Below are 23,514 nucleotides of genomic sequence, written 5' to 3' on the forward strand. Positions count from 1 at the left end.
GTCAGGGTCAGCAGTTGTAGCCTCCCTCTTCTCTGGGCGGTTCCACTCCGACAGAGACGTTTAGGAAGAAAGCCCACTAACAAAACTATCAGCGCAGACACAAACATGGCGCCTGCCTCCGCCGACAACTTCAGATGAGAGCGTTTGGCGAAGAAGTGGCCAAGCAAAAAGTTTCACGGGACTATTTCGAAGTGGCTTTTTTTGTGTGTTGTTGTTTTTTTCGCAACGCCCTCCCCGTTTTAACCTGTTCGCCCGAATAGAAATACGGAATATATCAAGCGGGTAAAAAAAAAACACACAGCAAGTTGCCTACATGTCAACATTGTCTCTCGCTGCAGTGTAAACAGCTGGTAAGTGCTCGCATTCATTTTTTTTGTTAATACGCTGTGACTTAGCAGAGTGTGTCGCGAGGACAGGAAGTAGTAATTTTGTAACTGTTTTAAAGCGACTTTAGCTTAAAAAAGACGTCCGTCTGCCTCTTAAGGTTACACTTTCCATCGTGTGTTATCGAAGCGCGGAAAAGAGACGCAGCCACGTATCAACCGCACTGATCACAGGAGGACGTTTCTTTTTGTTATATCCGCGTCACTGTGTGTGTGTGTGTGTGTGTGTGTGTGTGTGTTTTCCTGCGTGAAAGTTGACCTGATTATGGGTCGGATGCAACAGTTTCTCCTCTTCCTCCTGTCGAGCCCTTCCTTGATTACCACTCTGCTCCCATGGAGGATCGTCTAAACCGTTTGCAGGTGTCTTGCACACACAAAACTGCAGAAACCAACCCCTAAAAAGATCTGTACCCAAGAGAAGAGGTGTCCTTTTTTATCCAAGGGGACTCTGTATGCCATGTCTGCACTTGTGTGACCCTCAACCTCAGGGACGAGTTGTGCAAGATGTTGGTGTGGTTTTGTTGATGTGAGCACAAATTGCATTGCCAAGGTGCTCACATATCTACGCCTCAGCACTTGACCCACCACGGCTCCAGCTTCCCATCCACTGTTTTTGTTGTTTCTCAGTGATTCATGGCGTGCATGTGATGTTCCTGTTGTGACAGCCGTGGCACAAGTCCCAGCTTCCCCTTGTACTGATTTTTTGCTTCTTTTTTTATTTAATTTAACACCGTTTGACACGTGGTATTCGCAGCAGGGAGAGAAAAAAAAGAAAATGTCTTTCTTGACCTTGGCGTGGCCTGCCGGCGGCGGCTGGAGAAAGGGGAGCGGAGTGAACGTTGCCTCCTGGTAACCGCCTGCAGGCAGCAGGTACAAAGTAGGTCATTGCTTCACCGGTTGCTTTGTGTACATTGAACTTGCACTTTGTCACCACTTCGCTGGCCCCGTCAGGTGACCGGGGACAGGAAGTAGGTTGGCACAAGCGGGGAGTACGAGGGCGAAGGACTCTTCAAATTTTGGATTTTGACGAGCTTCCTTTTGACTGACACTTCGACTTCTTTTACTTTTGACACTTCACACCCTTTCGGGTCTGAACCTCTTGAACAACAACAACCAAACCAGCTCTTCCAAATGCCACAAATTTGGCTCCAAGCAAGACTTTAACTGCAAAAGTCTTTCAGGTTCTAAACTTGAATTTCCTTGACAATTCCCACTTCAACCGACACTTGCTTGTCCACTTTGACTGACATTTCAACTGCTTTCAGAGCTCCTAAAGTCTAGAGAGGACTAAAACTTCCACTAACTGTGAATTGTTAGTCATTTTTTATTTGTTTTTTACTCGTGCAAAGGAAGTTTTCTCTCGACAAAGAAAATAAAATGTCACTATTCTTTTTAAACAAATACCTCTATCGCTATAGCAGGGTTGGCCATTGTTGCTTGCACAAAATACATATATGGAGAGAGATTTTAGATGCAGCCTGTAAAACCAGGAAAAGCTGTAGCCATACTATGATATCCAAAATCACGACATCGATTTAATATTCATATATTGGCCACCATCTTCTTGTCTTGCTCAAGGACACTTCCACAACCCCAGGTCTTCCTCCTCACCACAACTATTTCCTTGTTTTTAATACGTGTCCACTTCATTAACCCGGAAATAACTGCAGCTTTCATCCTGACGATGCACGTTCCCGGCTCTGAGCCATTACCTGAAACACTCCAGTGCATTCCGCTAAGCCGCCTGTTAGCACGTCTTAAGACATATTAACCCCCAGACAGTCGCCTCTAGCCAAGGAGCAATTATTAGGATGTTGTAAGGCGGCCAAAAAGCTGCTCCTCAGGTAACCCCGTTCCCTCCTCCGACCCGGTGCCAAGTGCCAGGTTTTGCGTCCTAGTGGGCTTCTTTTTCTGAGCTGCTATACGAGCCCGGCTAGTTAGTAAGGGCAATGAGTTTGCCCTCGCTCCGCTCCCCTTAGAGTGGAAAGAATGCTCTCTGTCCGGCGGAGTGTCACGCTCCAGGAAGGAAGGCAGTCTTGTGACGTTTCTGCTGAGCCTCGCCTCGCTGCTCTGAGCTGCCTCACTCGGTTGTTTCCAGACTACATTTAAAGCCACTGTCCTTGTTTAACCCTCGTCATGTTGTGGGAAGCATGACCTATACCTGAAACACTTGAAAGTGTGTCGCTTTCTCTTTTAAAACTCACCTGCCTCTTAGATCACATGCTCGTGTTTTTTTTTTGTAGAGAGTGTAACTACAGAACATTTTTCAGCTTCGGTCTCTTCGTCACTCGTTGCTACGGCCCACTTTGATGTTATCTTGCAAAACATGAAACGAGGATCCACCGACGTTGGGTTTTAACGATTTGCAGAGATAAAATATGAAAAGGGGAACATGCAGTTTGCATGAGCATGCTGCGATAGGCTTCAGTGGATGTCTGTTATTGTGCTGAAACCACCTCTCACACACTCCGCACAGCAAATATTGTACAGTCGGATATATATTCCCCTGCCTCTTTAGCATATGTTTGCCTGCATTTTGACTTGGAGGTGGACTCCTCCCATGTTAGGCTGTTAGTCTCATCACAGCACACTTGTCAGGATTAAGCAGGGTGAGGTATTTACAGGCCGGCTTAGCAGCCAATGTGCACACACGTGAATCAGACACCGATTTGAGCTCATCTCGTTCTTCTGAAAAAGCACAGAGAGTCTTTCGGCCGTCACCGTCATCGCCTTTGTAAAATGGAGGTTTTCGTCACCTCATTGGCACCTCGTACTCGGCTTGGCCTTCACCACCCCGCGGCACACTGTGCTGACAGGTGGCAGGGAGGGGCCACTTTGCTCTTCAGATCCTCCAAAGCACCCGAGGTACAGAGTGGCACTTGAGGCGGACACTGGCTGGCACGCCGCCGGGCTCTGCAGGCCGCCAACGGAGCCGACAGGCTGATCTGTCGAAGGTTGTCACTGCTGAACTCCAGTTATCATACATTTCCTTTGCAGATCTTTTGCTTTTTGAGTTGCATGCATGTGATCTTGTCACAATAGAGGGGGATCGGTGTGACCTACTATTTATAACCAAAGGTCGGCCAGCTCCCCGCTGCGATCGCCGCCTTCTGCAAACATTACTTTTTATTCTCATTCCACGGCGTCCGAGGGTTCAGCCCGTGACAGTCGCGCGTGTCGTGTTCAGCTGCCGTTTTCGGCGGTGCCGCGAGTGTATCTGCATGGCGGGGTTCCCGAGGTAGACACAGCACTGTCTGTTGTCCGGCATTACACACACACACACACTCAGACGTACATGTGCACACACACACACACAGGCTCTTTCACCCCTGGGGGAACGAGCCTCCAGGCTCTTTTGTGTCAACGGGATGAGATCATTGTGGGTGCAGACCATGGGGGGATGGAGTAAGGGGGTCCCACTCTGTGCTTAAATAGAGAAATCTCTGTTTTTCCACGTCTGTCTTGGTCTCTTGTCCCTCCTTGATGTCTTGGTAATGAAGGGGCTGGCCAGGTGAATGGTATTAATGCACACACACACACATGTAGAGCAGGACCTCCCCGGTTTTTTATTTATGGCAGTCGGAGGAGTTTTCCTCTGCCCTCAGGAGTCGTCGGGCTGCGCAGCCAACCGTTGGCACGTTCGCAAGCAAGTTAAGACCAGCACCACCGTCGAGGAACAAGACTTTCCAGTGAAGGGAAATCAGGGGCCTGGAGGCAGTGATGCAAGTCTAGAAGTCTAAAAGTGATCACATATTTCATTTTGATCCTCAGGTCCCTTTTTTGTTGTTGTTTTTGCTGCAAACCACCTTTTCAAACATAAAATCCCACAGATTCGCCTCAGATGAAGAGCGGATTTCCTCATCTGAACTATTTATATATCTCTCTGTAGTCGATTGATTGTGATCCAGCCACCATTCAAATGATGTCATCAATGTTAGCCGGTGGTGGCATCTGCGGTGCTCTCGTCGTCACGGCAAACCCTGTTTTTGCATTGTGGACTCATAACGGTTTGCTTGGCTTTCACCGTCTTTATTCACAGGCTCATGGCTTCAAGTCATGCCATATGCTGTTAATATATATCCAGTAATGTTAGCTTCAGCTTCTTCTAATGAAGAATAAACAGTATCATTTAGATCACATCCCCGGTATGGTGCACCTATTTGACAATTTATGCTGAAAAAAGAAACAAACAAAAATATATATATTTCTTCCTGGAACACAAAACTTACATCAGCTAGTACCAACCAATAATATGACAGTATCAATCAATCTGCAGCTGCAAGAGAAGGTCGTTAGCTAATCTTTTGACTATCAAATCAAATTCCCAAATGCCTCTATGCAGAAATTCGCCGCTTCGTAGTACTTTTTGTTAAAAAGACCTCCCCTCTCCGAGTGCAGCCCAAACAAAAGAGCCTGACACTCGATCATCTGGGCTCGGGAGTAACGGGGGAACAGGTTTTCACATGGGAAGGGAGGGGCTGCACAACCTTCCAGGCAGAGGCTCACGTTACAAACACCAGGCTTAATACAGTGAAAATGTGATGCGCCGGTTCATCTGCCCATTCAACCTGCTTCACAATGAAGGCCTCCGGGGCTGAACGCTTTCCACCAAGCATGATTGTCACGAGTGCAGAGCAAGAAGGAACGGAAAATCCTAAATGTTACGCTCACTTCGCTTTCCAATAGCTTTAAAGCTTTTTAGCCCATTCCACTGTTAATACCGCCTTCGTTTATGGCCACTACCATGTTTTAGCGCACAATAAAACAGCCTTTTTATTCCGCCGTCGGGCTGCAGGGAACACACGTCGGCTGTACTTAATGTACCCTTGAAAGACTTTGGAGATCAATTTCCCCGGCTGGAGTAACAGTAGTCGCGGCTCAGGGTCGCGCAGCGCTGGCATTGTTTTGGGGCTCGGTTGCCATGGCGCCGTGAGTGTTTGTCTATCAAAGAGATATCTGTATGACTGTGGTGGAGGCAGGGGGAACCAGCCTGAAGATTGCGACCACAGTTTCAGATCATTTCCGTATCGGCGGCGGCCATTTGTGACAAATGTTGTGTTTGATGTCTCTCTGTAAAATGCACGATGCATCGCCATGATGAACATTCATAGAGTGTTTAAAGCCACATCAGGACTAAAGAGATCTACTGGTTGACCAGAATGGTGTTCATTTAGCTTTTTACTAACTAACAATACTCGTAAGTTACATTAAAAATAGCAACAACGATGAAAACCATATGCAAAGCTATAGTGACTAGCTGATGAGTGAATAGCATTTAGCTGCTAATGAACCACAGATTCCCCCTCAGGAGTTGGTAGAGACCAAAAGCGGAGCTAAGAGGAGAGTGAATATTGATCTTGCATTCGACAAGAGTTGTTTTTCTAACCCCACAAGGTAAAAAACAAAAATTAGGGTATGTAATTGAGTAAATATTATTGGTGCAGGTGTCAGAAAACAGGTGTAATCGACTTGTCTGGCCCACATTAGAAGCTGGGAGTCCCCTTTGGTTAGATGCTCTATGCTTGCACACAGATTGGAACTCTTGGTGTGGTTTGTGGGCTTCTCCATTTGCAGTAATGTCAAGTGTGGGGACTATATTCCATGCATAGACGTCTGCACTTAACCAACTTTAAACCCTCATAAAGATCCAGATAGCATTGAATAATAAGTGTTGACCTCATTCATAGTGAAACGCGATCGTTTCCCGCGCCAGCCTTCAGCGAGGATACATTTCACAGTGCGGTTTGTTATGAAGTGAATGTAGTCTGAAAAACAGCATTCGTGTGAGATGTAACCATGGATACACTGCAGTAAATTTCTCTTAAAGCAATAAGTCTTTAAACAGCTCCGTGTCTCTGTTGCTGTTTTGCATCGTCGTAAAATCGGAGCATGAGCCAGCGTTTGCTTTTTAAAGGAGCGAGACGAAACGTTATTCGCAGTGTGGCGACAAAACCACATCTGGAATCATTTGGGATTTAACGAATCATGCTCACAAGAGCAAATAAGTTTCAGTGACATCGTTCAGAGTCTGTTCAGGGTCTCACTGTGCTTGCATATGGCGAGACCTGTAATGTTTTCGTTGCTCGCTTGTGTTCATGCAGTTATAATCTCTGCTCTTTGATTTTCCCGACATTGTTTTCAATGTCAAAAGGGGGGAAAAATGGGACATATTCTGGGCAAATGTCCAGCTGCAGTTCTTCAAAGCTACCTGGACTGCAAGGCTGGCGGTCATCATGCAGTTGGATAATTTAAATACGTTTTTCACACATCTAATGCAAACGTAGTCCAACATCTCGTGCTGTTTAGATGATGGAAATCTAAAAACGTAGGCTCCGAGTCGAGAAAACCGTTTTCCGTTTTGTGTGGAAAATGTGTGCAACGTGTCTCAGCTGTTTGCTGCCGTGCGTTGTGGTTGAATGATTTTTTTTCCTCCCCGGGGCAGGTCAGCCCTCCTTCCTCGCCACTCCTACCACAGTTACAGGCTAACGGGTGTCCTACTGCACTCACATCACTCAGAATCTCTTTTACTTGTGGAGATTCTCTCTCGCTGTCGCCTTTCTGGATGCTCGTACAAAAACACTACAATGGAGAGTATTAATCTGCGTCATGTAGTTCAGGGCTGTCTGTCCTTGCTGTTGCTGTACAAAGAGCCCCCCCCCTCCTGCCACAGCTGACTCACCACTGGAAAAATTGAACTCCTCGTGCAGGTCCCTAACAGCCCTTTGAAGGCGATGTGGGCGTGTCAGCTTCTCTCTCTCTGTCTCTCTCTCTTTTTTTGTGCCAGGTTTGATATGCCAAGTCCCTTTCATTGCCTTCTCATTAAATGACGAGCAGCCGTTTTTAAAAGTTCCCCATCTCCTCATTACATATTCAAATATTGACCTTTAATTTCTTGCGAATGCGTAAAGGGGCTTTTTTTTTTTTTTTTTTTTTCGCCCATGTGTTTGTGTCTACGTGACTCACGGGGACGACTATTTTTGACCAGCGGGCAACGTCGCATTACATTCACTAAAGGTGCTTGTTGTTGCCATGGACACGCTCAGATTGTTATTATAGGTGTCTGACATCGACGGAGAAATTTAAAAAATATCTGTATACTCTGGCTCAAAGGGTAAAAATGAATGATGAATGAAATGATTTTCATGTCTTTTATGTTTATAATTAATAACATAATGAATAAAGAATAAATCAGAGCTCAACTCACTCACATTCCATAAAAAAAGAGGCATATTCCCAGTGTTTTAGAGACGTTGTCTGCTTGATTTATGTCCTCTTGGCCTTTCTGTGCATTCCTCCAGCCCCGGCTGCTCTCCCTTGGCCACGGCAGCTCTAACTCTCCGACATGACCAGTGATATACAATGACAAGAGTGTTTGTGAATGTCAATAAATCCGCTCGCTTCGTTATGGTGCGAGGACCCTTTAATTGCCTTTGCCACAGTATTACTGTGCATGTGTAATCCATCCCATTGTTCCATAGTAAGATATAAGAGCGTTTACTATCATGCATTGTTGTTGTAACCACAGTAGAGTAATTGTATGTCTGTATGAATGTAGCACAAATGCTAAATGAAGCTTTTCTTGTTTCTCCTCCAGGTACGCCCAGCCATGATCGAGGACAAGGGTCACCGCGTGACCGACTACTTTGTAGTGGCCGGGCTGACGGACAAGTCCACGCCCCTGGAGCAGGACCTGTCGGAGACCAAGTCCAGCGGGCCCAAAGCGCCCATCACCGACCTGGCCGTGATCAACAGGTCGGCGGGGGAGACGGTCCCCGAGGGCTTCACCTGCATCGACAGCACCTACAGCGGCCAGCCGGCCAACCTCAACCACGGCAGCCTGAAGAGCCCCGAGCTGTTCCTGTGCTACAAGAGGGGTCGGGGGAAGTCTCCCCTCATCGACGTCGGGTGAGTCAGCGGTTTGTGGTTGTAATCTGGAACAATCTCATTAGAACTGGCTTCACTGAAACCCGTCATTAAATGCTTTTCATTCAACATTCATCAGTAAATACTACATGTCATTGCAGTGAGATTATTTTATATTTTATAGGTTATTTAATCTCTAGATGAAATGCAGTGTTTCTACCCCTGCGACCACCAGCAGCCCTCGTCTGTAGTCATGTTGCTTTTCCAATATGCCAGCAGATTTGCCTAATCTTCACAGCTCTTTGGACTTCTATAGAAACTAGGACAACAATGGGCTGAAGGAACCTTTTTAATTCCTCGAAAAGTAGCCCTGGGAATATAAAATGACCAGGAACGTGGCTTTGCATTAAATACTGTGCAGTACGGAGATTTAAATATCCCTTATTATTTCCTAAAATTCACTAATAACTAGAGGTATAATGAGCTGTGAGCGAGCAGAGAGCATGCGGGAGGCGGGGCTTAAAGGAAGCCTGGTCTATGGGCCTTGCTTGTTTATTCAAAGTCGTGTGAAGATCGGATGAATAGTTGTGGAGATATGCAATGGAATATCAGATTTCTTGATTATTCGTCTGCATAAGTCTGATAAGTCTGCTGATATTAATATATCTTTTATCAATTAGTTCTTTTTTAAATGCTTTTGTCATTCTGAATGCCTTATTTCCCCCAAAACGTATGATTTTAAAGTAGTGTTTTTACCTGATTCTTAGTGGAGAAACTCATTTTTTGCAGATCGGCCGATTAAATCAACTCATTGATTAGTCAAAACAATAATTATTACATAATTTCTTTGGTGGAGGACAGCCCTGGCGGTTTTTAAGGCTTGGTCACCACCATTAAAAGTGCGTTTCTGACATGCGTGTCGCCCCGTCGTCGTGTTAGGTTTAACTTCGAAGGCGCGACGGACCGTTTGGTCCGAGGAGGAAGGAGGAAGCGGGTGTGCTGACTACTCATTCACACATCCACTCGCCCCTGTTGCATCACGGCGTCCTCCCTCCCACGACGCGCCCCCTTGGCTTCCATCCATTCATGAAGATTTCCTGCTTCTTCTTCTTCTGCTTCTTCCACCTCACAGGAGGGAACTCTCACATTCCACTTCATCCCAGCCCTCCAGCTACAACTGCTCTCGCTCGTTCACGGGGGAGCCAGAAAAACAATACCTACGTTTCATCCCCGCTGTGTTACTCATGCTTTTTATTGAGAGAGCAATGATGCAACTGCCTGAGGCGTTCCACTTCTCCACACACACCTTCGTTTTTGTCTAAACGCCCGCTGAGAAACTGGAGTTTCCAGTTCTGAGAGACTTTTACTCCACTTTCTGAAAGAATCCCCCCAGCAGAGTCATTAAGATTGCAACACGTCGCCTGTAATCCACTTGTTCATTGATTAATCTGACTGATTTCCTGCGTTCCCTTCTGCTAAACTATAGAAATGCGTTACACCCCTCACGAATTCCTGCCCTGGAGCATAAACGGGAGATCGTATATCAAGTCACGTTGTAAGAGGTGTGCTCACAGATATGCAGGGTGGATAAAATAGAAGCGTGCCGTTCGATTTTTGAAGGTCGGTCATGCAGAGAGCGGATCACACGTTCCCTCTTTGCTTTGTCGCTGCAAACAGAGAAATTATTGAGAGGCTCCTAATGTAAAATTCATGACTTGCTTGGTCGATTCATGATGACAGCATGCTTATGCGTTTTCATAGAAATGCATTATGGCGCGGCACCTCTTTATTGTTTATTGTAAATGATTGTCCTTCACTGGAACCTCTGTGTCAGAGAAGCCAGCGTTCCCGGGGCTCCGCGGCGTCACGACTCACTGTGCCCATTAGGACTCTGTTTTTGTTGCCTTAATGAGAAATTTGCTGGCAACTGTCCTCCTGGCCTCTTTAGGTTTGTCCTGCATTCTTTTCAGAGGAAACCAAGTGTTTCAGGACTATTATATCGGCGATGGCATTCCTGTAGCTTGCATAAGATTTAAAAATTGGGGTCTTTCTTAGTTTAAAAGCAGGCAATGATCAGCAGACACATAGAAGAAAAAAAAACTATATTTCGCTACAGGAGTGATAAGCTTGATATAAAAGGCTCCCCTCACTGTCTGGGATTTGAATGAGTCAGCTGCTAAGTATGTCTGAATCACATCACCCATTGAAGACTGGGCTTTTCTCACTGAGGCCTCAAAGGGAAACTTTTGAAGAAGAAAGTCGGCGGTGCCGACCACACGCAGGAGGGACCGGATTATCTTCACCACACAGAGCCACGCTTCAGCCTCATGCTTATTGTCTCCTAGAAATATCGTCAGACGTGACTGGAAAAAAGCATGAGCAGCCGTCGTGGTGGAGAAGTGGAAAAATACAGCCGGATTTAAAGAAATACATCATAAAAAATACATGTTATTTTGTTTAATCCCATTTTTCCCATGTGGATTTTCTATCTCTGAAGGCAGATTTGTCAGATTTGGACTATAATTAAACTTTTTTAATTATATAATCATACAACTCTTAATTTCTTTGCTTGTTTTTGACACAATCACCAGTTTGGGAACACTGTTTATTGCCTTGGAAATTACGATATTTGACTTCTTTCGTTCTTGCTGTCTGTTTCATATCCTAATTTATTGTTCTTCACCAAAACTGCTGAGTCATTAATTACGTGTCATTTGGCAGCGAGGCTTGTTTAAGAAATGAAAGCAGAAACACTGATTCCAGGACGTCTGATGTTTCTGTGCATGAACCGTAGTAACGCCGGCTCTTTGTGTCTCAGCGTGCTGTATGACGGCAAGGAGCGTCTGATCCAGGGCTGCGAGGTCATCCAGGCCACGCCGTACGGCCGCTGCGCCAACGTCAACAACAGCTCCGCCACCTCGCAGCGCATCTTCATCACCTTGCGGCGAGCGCCGCCCGTCCAGCCTCAGAACTCCCTCGCCGTGACCGACATCTGCGTCATCGTCACGAGCAAAGGGGAGATACCGCCGCACACCTTCTGCAAAGTGGACAAGAACCTCAACTGCGGCATGGTGAGTCTGGATTTTACCCCCCGAGTGTCGGCGCCATCGAGTGTCGGCGAAGAAGAAGTTTGTAACGTTTGTGTGTTGGATGTTTCAGTGGGGCTCCAACGTGTTCCTGTGTTACAAGAAGTCAGTATCCGCGTCCAACTCTATCAGTTACAAAGCCGGTGAGTCTGTTTTGGTGCTGGAAATTCACATTCTCATCTGTGGTTATGTTGTTTATTGCTATTTTATATCATTTTATAGCATCGTTATGAGTTATTCCTTTATATTTGTGGGGAAAAATCAATGTATGGAGTGAAAGTTAGAGTTCCTAAGACCAGTTTTATATTTTATATACTATAAAAAGGATGCAGTGCGTGGTTAAAGCACATATGTATTCACAGTTCACCATATATACCATATTCTAATATCATAATGGAAGTGGAGGAAATTAATGTAGTAGTAAATGTAAATGTTATCATGATGAGGTGCTCAAATGTTGATGGGCTTAATTTGACATATTCATCTTTTTTTCTGGCTGAAATAGACTTCCCTATATGATAAGAAATGGTGTGAAAAGTGTTTTGCAATAATAATAACTTCTCCATCTGTTAACTGATGCATGGCTTGTATTGATGTGATAAACGTGTATGTTTTTTGTCAGTAATCAGCGTCAGTCATGTCTTTGTCTCAAAGCTCCATCGAGCAGAAACTCAGATTTTTGCAGGAGATAATTCTCGTTTCTTACAGCTGGCATTTTTGCGTGACATTTCCACTGACGGAGTGTTTCCTCGGCCTTTTGGAGCGCTCCGCCACGCATGGAATCAGCATTCACCATCGCTGACACACAACATGCTTTATCTTTGAGTCCGGCCTTTTTCCTGTGAGGCGGCTGTTTATTCATGTCAGACAACGGCACTTCCTGCCACGCCTCGTGTGTGTGTCTGCGGGTTTGTGTGTGTGTGTGTGTGTGTCGCCAAAAAACCAGCGAATCCCACTTTGAAGCAGAAAAATGAAACTGGAGTATTGTCGTGCTTTGCATCAGAACGGAAAAACACTGATCTCACTTTTCTTAAAGCCTCTTTTGTTTAATCCCTGCAGAGGAATAAAGCCATACTTGTGTGTGGAAGTGTGACCATATTTTTTCTCTGTTCGACAGGTCTTATCTTTCGTTACCCAGAAGAGGACTACGAGTCTTTCCCCCTGTCCGAGTCCGTCCCTCTGTTTTGTTTGCCTATGGGCGCCAAGATCGAGTGTTGGGCTCCGAACACCCGCGACCCTCTGCCTGTCTTCTCCACGTTCGTCTTAACCATCTCTTCTGGGGAAAAGGTGAGCACGCAACCGGATCAAGCAGCCCCAAAATAAGTTCCAAAATAACAAGCTCATCTCTGGCTCCAGGTGTACGGATCGGCCATCCAGTTCTACGAGTCGCATCCGGCGGATCAGCTGAGCGAGAAGCAGAAGATCCAGCTGGGCTTGCTCACCACGGTGGAGAAGAAGGTGATCCCCAACCGGCCCGTCAACACCAACAAATGCATCTGCCTGCTCTCCCGCTGGCCCTTCTTCGAGTCCTTCCGCAAGTTCCTGATGTTCCTCTACAAGCTGTCCGTCTCGGGGCCGCACCCCCTGCCCATCGAAAAGTAGGAACCAGCGAATGATGTTCGTTATCTTCCTCGAAGCTCGCGTTTTTGAAAATCATTAGAAAACCACATTCTTGTATTTTTCTCTCAACAGGCACATCTCACACTTCATGCACAATGTGTCATTTCCTTCCCCTCAAAGGCCACGGATATTGGTCCAGGTGACGTTTTTTATTTTATCTCTATACATGTCAATCAAAAACATACTTTTACATGAACATTTTATTTTTTTTCCCCCATTCAGCTCTCAGCACACGACAACTTGATCCTCTCCCAGCCTGTGTGCACACCCTTACCACTCAGGTACACAACAAATAGCATCAAAAAATAGCATCTTTCTGCTTTTTTTGTGCCCTTTTCCGGCTGAATGTAGCTTCACCTCAGTAGGTTTTCTGTGCTTTGTCTGAACGGAGAACAGCTGAGCGGGCTGAAAGAAAAATAGTGGTGTATTGTTCCAGGAAAAAAAAAAAAAGGACGCATTCATGTTCGTTTTTTTTCTTCTCCCAGGTCTAATCCTTACTCTGAAAACAGCCTCAGGCATCATCATTTTTTGACACTTTTTTTCCACCGCGGCGTTGCATAACGTTGGCGTGTTTGCAATCGATACGAGCCATTCAAGCAGCGACTCGCTGGCCTCTTTGTACCTCTGCACGCTGCCTTATGTTACACTGAAAGAAGAAAAAAAATGCTAAATGGGCTCAGACTTAATGTGACCCACCGCTGCTGCTGCCTTTGATGAGTCACATTCACAAAGCGCTCTAAGTGGCCGTAATAGCTTCGGAAATTGAAACCCAAGTCTCAAATATGACGGCGAATGTAAACACGGGGAAAACTCCATTAGCAAATTGAAACAGGGGATGAAAGGGACCCTTGGCAACAATGACCAAATGAAACTTAATGATCATATTCAACGAGATGATGGTGTTTGTCTGCATGTATTTGCATATTTCAGAGATCTCGGTGTTGAAATCCTTATAATTAAAAAACGTCTTGATAGAAGTTTCTCTCGTCAAACCCAGTTGGAAACTCTTTGCTCTCTGTTTCGTTTTCTCCGCCCGTCGACTCACCCCTCTCCCGTCTCCCTCCCTCCCTCCCAGCGGGGCGGACTACAGCACTCTGCTGATGAACCTGGGCTCGGAGAACTGCGCCACGCTGCTCCACTTCGTCCTGCTGGAGAGCAAGATCCTGCTGCACTCCCTCCGGCCCGCCGTGCTCACCGGAGTGGCCGAGGCCGTGGTGGCTGTGAGTGTGTATAATCACCGTTAAAAGAACCAAACGCAAGCATATCATCCGCATGGGTGTGATAGGCCAACAGATCTATATGTAGCCGTCCATTAAAAGCCTTTAAAAGCATTCCAGAAAGACTGTTCTGGACTATCGCCATGACGACTTGCTGTACTTGAAGTTAAACTCTGCTCAAGTCCTCCAAATGTATTTAAAGTGTCGCAATAAATCATCTACGATAAAGAAGAGTTGCCCAAATTGAATTCTGGGCTCATCCACATCCTTTTTTTTAACTTAAAATGGAGATTTTTAAGAACATATAGGACGTTTTTAGTATCCTGACACACTGTTTTGTGTAGTAATCGTTCTCCGTCTTCTCCTCAGATGATCTTCCCCTTCCAGTGGCAGTGTCCCTACATCCCCCTGTGCCCACTCTCTCTAGCAGGCGTCCTCAACGCCCCGTGTCCGTTCATAGTGGGCGTGGACTCCCGCTACTTCGACCTTTACGACCCCCCGCCGGACGTCGTCTGCGTGGATCTGGACACCAACACGATCTACCTGTACGCCTGCATACTAAAGCCTTGCTTCGTGCACATTTTCTGCTTGACGTACCTCAAACATTGCACATTTGTTAAGCCAACAGTGCGGAGCAGATTATTCCTGTTACTTCATGGTATTGTGTGTCGCAGGTCTGACGAGAAGAGACACAGCAACTGGAAGAACCTCCCGAAGAAGCCCTGCAAGGGTCTCGTTAACTCACTGAGCAACTTGCACCACCAGCTGGCCACGGGTATGAACAGCACCCTACCACGACAAAACCAATCGTTATTGTATTTTGTATTATTGATTTGTGGTGTGCTTTTCTAGTTTCAGTACATCACACGGTCGAGGATAACTCGGCGTTGGACCTGACTCCCATCGAGGCGGACTTCACCTGGCACAAAAAGAAGACCGCCCTGGAGATGGAAATCCAGGAGGCCTTCCTGCGCTTCATGGCCTCCATCCTGAAGGGCTACCGCTCCTACCTCAAACCCATCACGCAGGCGCCCTCCGAGAAGGCCACGGCTGCAGACTCCCTCTACGACCTGCAAGGTAAGGGGGAATAAAAATGGGTGATGGAAATGGACATGAAGGTTATGGTTTTGTTTAATGGCTATGTAGCCTATGCATAATTTACAGACTTTAATTCGGATAGCTCCATCTAATGGTTAATGCTATTGGCATTTCTATTTCAAGGAGCATCTATCAAACCAAATCAATCACCGTTCGCAGCCTTGTAACGCGGCATATTTAGCACTCAAATACGAGAAAGAAAAATGTGAAAATGTCGCAATCCGTCGTCTGTTTCCCTCAGGTTTCCTCAAAAGCCGAGACCGAGCCCACCAGAAGTTCTACTCCCAGCTCACCAAGACCCAGATCTTCATCCGCTTCATCGAGGAGTGCACCTTCGTCAGCGACAAGGACACCGGCTTGGCCTTTTTCGACGACTGTGTCGAGAAGGTGATTACCAGACTCCCATCTCACGTCCACGCCGGCTTCGTGGTGTTTTTGTTTGTCCTCTTCCACCGGAGGTTTCCTTCCATAAACAGGCCTTTGTCTTGTTTTTTTTATTTTTTTTTATTGGCAAAATAACATTCATCCACTGGGAGTGTAAGGAAGCCAAAATTTCCTCTGATTCATTCTGGTTCCCTTTGCTCTCTTTCCTCTTCTTGCAGCTTTTTCCCTCTGATAAAATCACCGACAAGGGCACCAAGGTAATACTAGGCTCCCACTGTAATCAGATTTCCTCATACCTTGTTGTTCTTTCATGTTTGTGACTAACATTAAAAGGTAATTACATTCACCCCCTGTTCTCCCTGTGATAAATGTTGACACCAAAGGGGGTGTGGACGTTTCCTGCTTTTCTTCTATCCTTGAATTCTAACCACAGTCCAATAAGCACGTTTCACCGCCTCAGACTGAATGTTACAAGACTTTTTTTCGTAAAACTCATGTCACGGTTGTCGCTAAGATTTTGGATTCCCGCAGGTTGAAGGAGAGTCATCCGACGACACCAGGCTGTTGGAGCTGGACGAGTCCCAGAAGAGCGAGCACACTGTTTTTGTCATGCCTCCCGAGCCTCCAGTTGACGCTGGATCTGAGCCCGCCTCCAGATACACGTGAGTATTTTAATTGTAGTGAAGAAATCTCGAGGTATGCAACCTTGCAACCATCCTTCTCTCTCCCCACTTTAGGTATAAAAGCTTCCCCAGGCTTCGCATGGAGCTGTTCGACCGTCCGATGGAGTTACGTCCAGCGATCAGCAGCAGTGCAGCGGGGGCCAGTCTGTCCAGCAGCCCCGCCCTGCTGGCCAAGAGGACCAAGCAGGTGAGCACACGCCAACAAAACCTCCAAAATACATTTCCTTTCCGTATTCATCAACTCTTTAACGCTTTAAATCTCCGCCCAATAGGAGATCAAGCTAGCGTACAAGATGGCGAAGCGTTTCTACTCCAACCCTCCGCTGTGGGCCCGCTGTCTGTTCAGCCACTGCTACAGCCTGTGGTTCATCTGCCTGCCGGCCGCCGTGCGACTCTCCAAGTCTAAAAGCCGCGCCATGCAGCAGGCGTACAACGTCCTCCTGAAGATGAGGACGACCGAGGTGGAGGTGCTGGATGAGGTGAGGTCATATATTTACATGCGATGCCGATCCATGAGTAGTTAATTGAGGAGTTGTGTCATGTTTTTTTTTTATCTCGCTTGCTTCCAGGTGTGCTACAGAGTGGTGATGCAGCTCTGTGGTTTGTGGGGTCTTCCTGTCATGGCGGTGCGAGTCCTGGTGGAGATGAAGAAAGCCGGAGTCCATCCCAACGCCATCACATATGGATACTACAACAAGGTCACATCATAGATAGATATTCCTCACCAAGAGCTCAAAGGGTGGCTTGGTTTTACTATCTACACATACACGTTCCTCATCCCTCCGTCCGTTTCCTCTGCAGGCCGTCTTAGAGAGCCCGTGGCCGAGCAGAAACCGCAGCGGCCTCTTCATGTGGACCAAGCTTCGCAATGTGCTCCGCGGAGTCGCCCAGTTCAAGCAAGCTCTAGACGGGACGTCTTCCGAGAAGGGAGCTGCACTTAGTACCACAGGTGGGAATGTGATATACACTGAGACACTTTGGTTTCCTCTCATTCTGTTTCCAATTTTTTTTTATGTATTTATTTATTTTTTTATAGCTGCATCCATCGTCGGGTCAGAAGTCACGGACGCTGACCGCATCAGTCACGGAAGTGCCGACAGCTCGAGTGAGGTCAACGGGGAGGAGCACAACCTGTTTGTCCGCGGCCGCGGCACGGAAGACAACCACTGTAGCACAGGTACGGATTTGGTTTGTAGGGATAAAGCTTTAAAAAGCAGAGGCAGTTACAGCGTTGTTGACTTTTGTGTTTCCACAGGAAGGCAGTCCGATCAAGGCTACGGCTCCAAGGACGAGTTACACCAGGAGCTGTCAGAGCCTTCGCATCCCGCCGCGCTTTCTGCGGAAGGGAGAAACAATTCCAGAGCGCAGCATAATGGTGAGCTGCTTCCACTCCAGATCTGCATTCAAAGGCTGCGCGTGCGACGGAAATGATCATTTACTCCGTGTACGTTGATATTGTTGTGCTGACAATGTGCTTTTGTGACCAGGAGGTGACCTTCCCGGCTCGGTGGACAGCGCTGTAGCGGTAGCAGAGCCCCCCAGTCCAGTCGACGTGCCCTCGCCCGTCCCCAGTATCGTGAAGCTGTCCAGCGGGAGCTTCGATGGTGGAAGGGAAATGGGTGAGACCATTAAGTTTAATTAGGAAGTTACTTTGACATTGAAAAGGACAGGTCTTTATATGTGTTTGCATTCTGCAGGTACAGGCAAGCTGTTCAGGAGACACAGCACGAATGATAACGTGTCTCTCCCCGACGACGACGCCCCGCTGCCGTCGGGTGACGTCGCCAGCCAGCTGCATCCCCCGCAGACGCAGCGGCAGAAGTCCTTCTCCGAACGCAGCTGCAGCTTCAGCGCCGAAACCCGCGCTGGCATGCTCCTGGAGAAAGGCGTGGACCACATGGCCAGTCAGATGGGCGCCGACGCCCGCATCCTGGCTGCGGCGGGTTTGAGTCCGCCCCCGAATATTGCGTCCAAATCTCTTTTTAAAGACCTGGAGGAGGAGCCGGAAGACGATCAGTCGACGCCGGTGCAGCTGCCGGAGGAGGAGGGGCCAGGAGCACCGGAGGACGGGAAGGGAGACGACGAAGAGATGGTGTCAGAAGAGAGCAAGAATGCCGAAGCGAGCGAGGAGTTGCGAGGGCCGAGCCTGGAGAGGGCGGACGTGGAGGCGGGCGCCGACCCGCTTTCCCTGCTAGTGAACGAGAGCGAGGAGTCGGCGTCCGTCACCAGCCAGGAGCAGCCGCGCCCCGTGCCCGCCGTGGTGTCCCGCAACCTGGCCGAGGAGATCGAGATGTACATGAGCCTGAGTAGCCCCCTGGGCGTGAAGTCCTCCAGCATGGAGCTCCAGCACGCAGACTCCACCGACTCCCCGCAGCCCAAGCTCCAGACTCTGGAGCGCAGGTCTAGCCTCCCCGTGCCCCCCATCAAGACTCCAAGCGGCTCCCCGGGTGACACGCCTAAACGGAGCCCCTCCGCCGTGACTCGCTCCAAGACTTTCGCGGCAAAGACGAAGACCGCCGGCGGCGCAACGGGCAGTCCCAGATCGTCCTCACTGACGGCGCTAGTCAAGTCCTCCCAGGGAGGGTCGTTGGGCTCCGTCATCAACTCCATTTCAGGCATCAAGATGGACGCCCTCCTGTCGGGCCCGAAAATCGACGTGTTCAAGTCGAGTATGAAGCAGGCGGCCAACGTGGCCAGCAAAGTGTGGGGAGCAGTCGCTTCAGCGTACTCTTACTCGGATGACGAGGTGAGCTCTTTTTTTATTATTATTATTATTTTTCGCTGATGATTTTAGAAGAATCCTCTTAAATCCCGTCTCACCTGACAACGCAGGACGAACAAGCTCAAAGCGGCGGCGGCTTCCCGTCCCACCTGGACGAACACATGCTGGCGGCGCACGACGTGGACGACAGCCCGGAGAGAGGACCCATCCCGGGCCTGGTGGCCAACGGCCTCAACCAGAGCTGCACCAGCCTGGGCAGCAGCAGCGGCAGCAGCGACACGGGCCGAGGGACCCAACTGACACGTGAGCACCCGTCCTGCAGTACAGATATGTCACGGATATGAGATAATCTTTTCTAAAGGTTATTTACGCCTCCATCTGCAGATCAGACTCCGGGGCGAGCCGGCAGGGGTCCAGACTCTGAGCAAGGCTCCTCGCATCACGCCTCCTCCTCCAGCATTTACCAGAACTGTGCTCTGGAGGTGCTGATGTCCAGCTGCTCCCAGTGCCGCTCCTGTGAAGCGCTGGTGTACGATGAGGAGATAATGGCGGGCTGGACGGCCGACGACTCCAACCTGAACACCAACTGTCCTTTCTGTCGCACGGCCTTCCTTCCCTTACTGCATGTGGAGTTCCATGACTTCCGCACGGTGACCGGGTAAGACGGTCTTGGATTATAATTAAATATATGATGAAAGTAACGTACAAACTTACTTCTTAGAAGCAAATTGTGATTATTTTTTCAGGTTCTACATGAATCCCAGTGCTTCAGGAGACAGTATCCACAGCACCAGCACCCAGCCCACAGCCAGCACGGCCGACATTAAGGCCCCGGACCTGATCACGTTCCCCGAAGAGGAACCTCGGGAGAGTCCAGACGATCTGCCTGGAACCCAGAAGAGGTACACGCCGACTTCCTGACACGCGCCTCAGGTTTAAATGTGAATCCACCGGGTGATGATGCCCCCCCCCGGTTGTGTTTCTAGTCTGATTCCAGAGCCGGTGCAGTCGGACCCCTTAGGTCTCCTGGAGCACCAGGCGGCAGGGAAGCAGCAGCGATGCAGCGGCACGTCGCTGACGCGCAGCAACAGCGTGGGCGGCCCGCTGCAGAGTCTGGACTACTCGCAGAGACCAGGACACGGCGTCTCCACCACCAGCCTGCCCTGCAGCCTGCAGGAGATGTCGGTCAGTGCCTCTTATTGTCACATGTGTTGAAATATTGCGTGAACAACCGTAGCTGATAGGTGTGCGTTTGTTTATCAGGACGGCATGGGGACCAAACGGCCGAACCCCAAGCCTGTGTCCGTACCGTACCTCAGCCCCTTGGTGCTGCGCAAGGAGCTGGAGACCCTGTTGGAGAATGAGGGCGATCAGGTAAAGTACAAACACACACACATGATCTCGCAGTCTGGTCGCCTCGTCTCAGTCTCACTCCTCCTCCCTCGTACCCAGGTGATCTACACCCACAAGTTCCTCAGCCAGCACCCCATCATCTTCTGGAACCTGGTTTGGTATTTCCGTCGCCTGGACCTTCCCACTCACCTGCCTGGCCTCATCCTGACGTCTGAACACTGCAACAAAGGAGTACAGGTGAGAGACGGGAGATACGTTTACTCGACTGTTGAGATGTTTTTGGCGGTAATGTAAGTAATAAAGCGTCATCGTTGCAGCTGCCCCTGACGTCTCTGTCCCAGGACAGTAAGCAGGTGTATGTCCAGCTCCTGTGGGACAACATCAATCTGCACCAGGAGCACGGAGACCCCCTCTACCAGCTCTGGAGAACCTTGTGTGAGTCAGCCACGCATCAGGCCATAGTGTACCTCTACCACCAGGGGGAGACAAAGTCAACTATTTGCATGTAAAGCAGAGCTCTTCAACCTGGAAGGTCCTGGACCCCTAGGGGTTCTGCAGAGTTACTGCAGGGGGTCCCTGAAATTATTATTTTTTTCTTCCAAAAATGTAAATATGTCCAAAAATACACCCAAAATGTTGCTGTTGGCCAGGAGACTTGGGGGAAAAAAGGGGGTCGGGGGAAGAATCAGTGTTTCTGATGTCGCATGTGTCGTTTTCCAGTGGAGAAGAAGGGGACGTTGGCTCCGACAGACCACCAGGAGATTCGTACCCTCCTCAACACGATCGTTCGCAGCATCCAGACCAACGACGTCTACGGGCCGATCAACTTGCTGATCCGAGAGATCAAACGGCGTCCAGAGGGCGTCAAAAGGCAGAGGTCCGGCTTAGCCCTCCTTCTTGGATGTGTCCCATTTAGCTCTTTTAACATTCTTATAACGTTTGACTCTTCATGTCCTCTTCTCTCAGGAGTATCTATAGAGAAATATTGTTCCTCTCGCTGGTGGCGTTGGGGAAGGAGAACATCGATGTCGGTGAGTGAAACCACTCAGTTCTAATCGTATCCTAATTATGATGATGTAATAATCGTTTTTCTGATCTCTTGCCTTCGCCGTCTTGCCTGCAGAGGCCTTCGACAGGGAGTACCGCATGGCGTACGACGAACTGAGCGAGGAGCAGCTCAAGTCTTTGCACCGCATGGACCGACCGCCCAGCCCCAGCGTCCAGTGGTGCCTCAAATGCTTCGGGACCCCCGTCATCTGAACGCCACGGCGGCGAAGAGTCTTGACTGGTGGAGAGCGACGGCAGGACGGGTGGCGAGCCCCGGGGGTGTGAGCACAAAATCACCTCCGATCGCCCCAAAAACATGGTACTTCTTCTTCCCCCTTCGATTGGAAGATCCCATCGTCTGCTATATATATTTTGTTTTTATTATGATGTCATCGGCTTTCCAAGCAGGGACTCACATGCGGGACTGTTTCTGTAAATGGCTTGAAAAGCTGCAGTGAATCATCTGGGAACTGTGTTTCTTTACAGATGGTGTATAGGAAGATGAATCACTGTACAGAGTGTGTGTGTGTGTGTGTGTGTGTGTGTGTGTGTGTGTGTGTGTGTGTGTGTGTGTGTGTGTGTGTGTGTGATAGTTCCCTGTCCTTTTGCCCACTTTGCTTAAATCTGTCCCAACTGATGAGCTCAGTCGTGAGTTACAAGACTGTTTGTTTGTGCACTTTCTAAAAAAAAAACACACACAAAAAAACAAGAAACAAACAAAAAAACAGGAAGTGAAATCCATCTTTTTGTACATATTGTTTACTTCGGGGGAGGGCGACATCGTAAACCAGGGGTTGCCTATATTTTGGAGGCGACTGTCAGTCTTAATGAATGTTCCAGTTTGTTTCCTTGTAAATGTACAGCTTCGGAGGCGCCGTGTAAATACGCATCGGAGAGCACGCGTGTAAATGGGAGAAGACCCGAGGACAATCACTAATTATTAATCACTAAAAACCGATTCTACAACATTCCACGTGCCCTGCAACGACGACGGGGCCTTAAAGGATTATTATGGAGCTCTATAATAACAACCGGCCCATTCGGAGGAGGAGAGTCTAGAAACCAATACACCGATGTGACACTACTGATTGCCACACTTTAAGCAGAAAGATGCATGTTCTCTTGCAGGGGGAGGGCTCAGTCCAACTTTTTTTTTTTTTTAAATATGTGCATCTTTTTAACAGTAATTTACTTGTTCAGCTAATTTGCCTTATTGTCACCTTAAATTAGAACTGTTACTCACCGGATTGCTTTTTGTGGTTTACACACAATAGCTTTAGATAAGAGCTTTATACTGCAAAGTAGGGGGAGGGGGGGGTCCTTCTGTACTGCTGACACTGTTACGGATGAAACCGAATTGACATTCCACTAAACGCTGAAACGGGACAGGAAGCTGCGATGAACTGTTGGGGAAACGGGTGAGTGGGTTGGTCCTATTTGTAGATTGGGAGAGTGACTTTGTACAGAGGGCGATGATGTTGTGAAATATTCCATTTGCACTGCGTAGATTTAAAACCTGAACCCGGGGGAGGAGGGGAGGGGAAGTGAGGATGAGATGAGACCACCTTAAAAAATAGGTTTTTTTTGTTTTTTCTCCTTCAAAACTAAATGAAATTATCAATTATTTATTTTTCTATCACTGACATTTGGATTGCAGACAGTGTGACGTAGCATGTTTATGAGTAACGACCCCCTCCTTCCCCGTTTAATCCATTTTTAAGGGATCCCATCCTGTACCGACTTTGTGAACCTCCTTATGGCAGAGGATGTACAGACGAGACTGTTCTCTAACGATAGATTAAGTGACCTCTTACCGTCCTGTGGAAAGGAATTGAATGTCTACGATTAAGTGCGCTGCAATAAAAATGAGTTTTTGAACTGATTGGAAACTAAATGGGTGCATTTTTTTGTTTATAATTTTGCATATTTCCTCCTAAAATTGCCTGTTTTTGTGGTTTTTGCATCTGAGAGGCTGCTAAATTGTGAGGTTGCATATGTAGTGTTCAAGAAACAGTGGATTAAAAAATAAACATAATAATAATAATGTATTTCAGCCAT

The 23,514-nt window shown here is 47.9% G+C and overlaps 1 protein-coding gene across 1 annotated transcript; it reads left to right on the forward strand.

Annotated features, from left to right (window-relative positions):
- The first annotated feature begins 74 nt into the window (after positions 1 to 74).
- dennd4c (DENN/MADD domain containing 4C) lies at positions 75 to 23,338 on the forward strand. The gene is made up of 33 exons (XM_084003605.1): positions 75 to 350; positions 7,978 to 8,288; positions 11,065 to 11,317; positions 11,406 to 11,475; positions 12,450 to 12,619; positions 12,689 to 12,930; positions 13,025 to 13,091; positions 13,175 to 13,233; positions 14,028 to 14,172; positions 14,539 to 14,714; positions 14,844 to 14,944; positions 15,022 to 15,246; positions 15,509 to 15,654; positions 15,870 to 15,908; positions 16,183 to 16,313; positions 16,389 to 16,521; positions 16,607 to 16,813; positions 16,904 to 17,032; positions 17,136 to 17,283; positions 17,371 to 17,511; positions 17,590 to 17,709; positions 17,822 to 17,953; positions 18,032 to 19,080; positions 19,167 to 19,359; positions 19,441 to 19,714; positions 19,803 to 19,958; positions 20,043 to 20,241; positions 20,320 to 20,430; positions 20,509 to 20,646; positions 20,727 to 20,844; positions 21,130 to 21,286; positions 21,376 to 21,440; positions 21,533 to 23,338. The coding sequence occupies exons 2-33, from the start codon at positions 7,990 to 7,992 to the stop codon at positions 21,667 to 21,669; spliced, it is 5,730 nt and encodes a 1,909-aa protein (XP_083859731.1). The 5' UTR covers positions 75 to 350; positions 7,978 to 7,989; the 3' UTR covers positions 21,670 to 23,338.
- The last annotated feature ends 176 nt before the right edge of the window (positions 23,339 to 23,514 follow it).

The sequence above is a fragment of the Eutrigla gurnardus genome (genome assembly GCF_963514095.1).
Source record: "Eutrigla gurnardus genome assembly, chromosome: 23".
NCBI classification, from domain to species: Eukaryota; Metazoa; Chordata; class Actinopteri; order Perciformes; family Triglidae; genus Eutrigla; species Eutrigla gurnardus.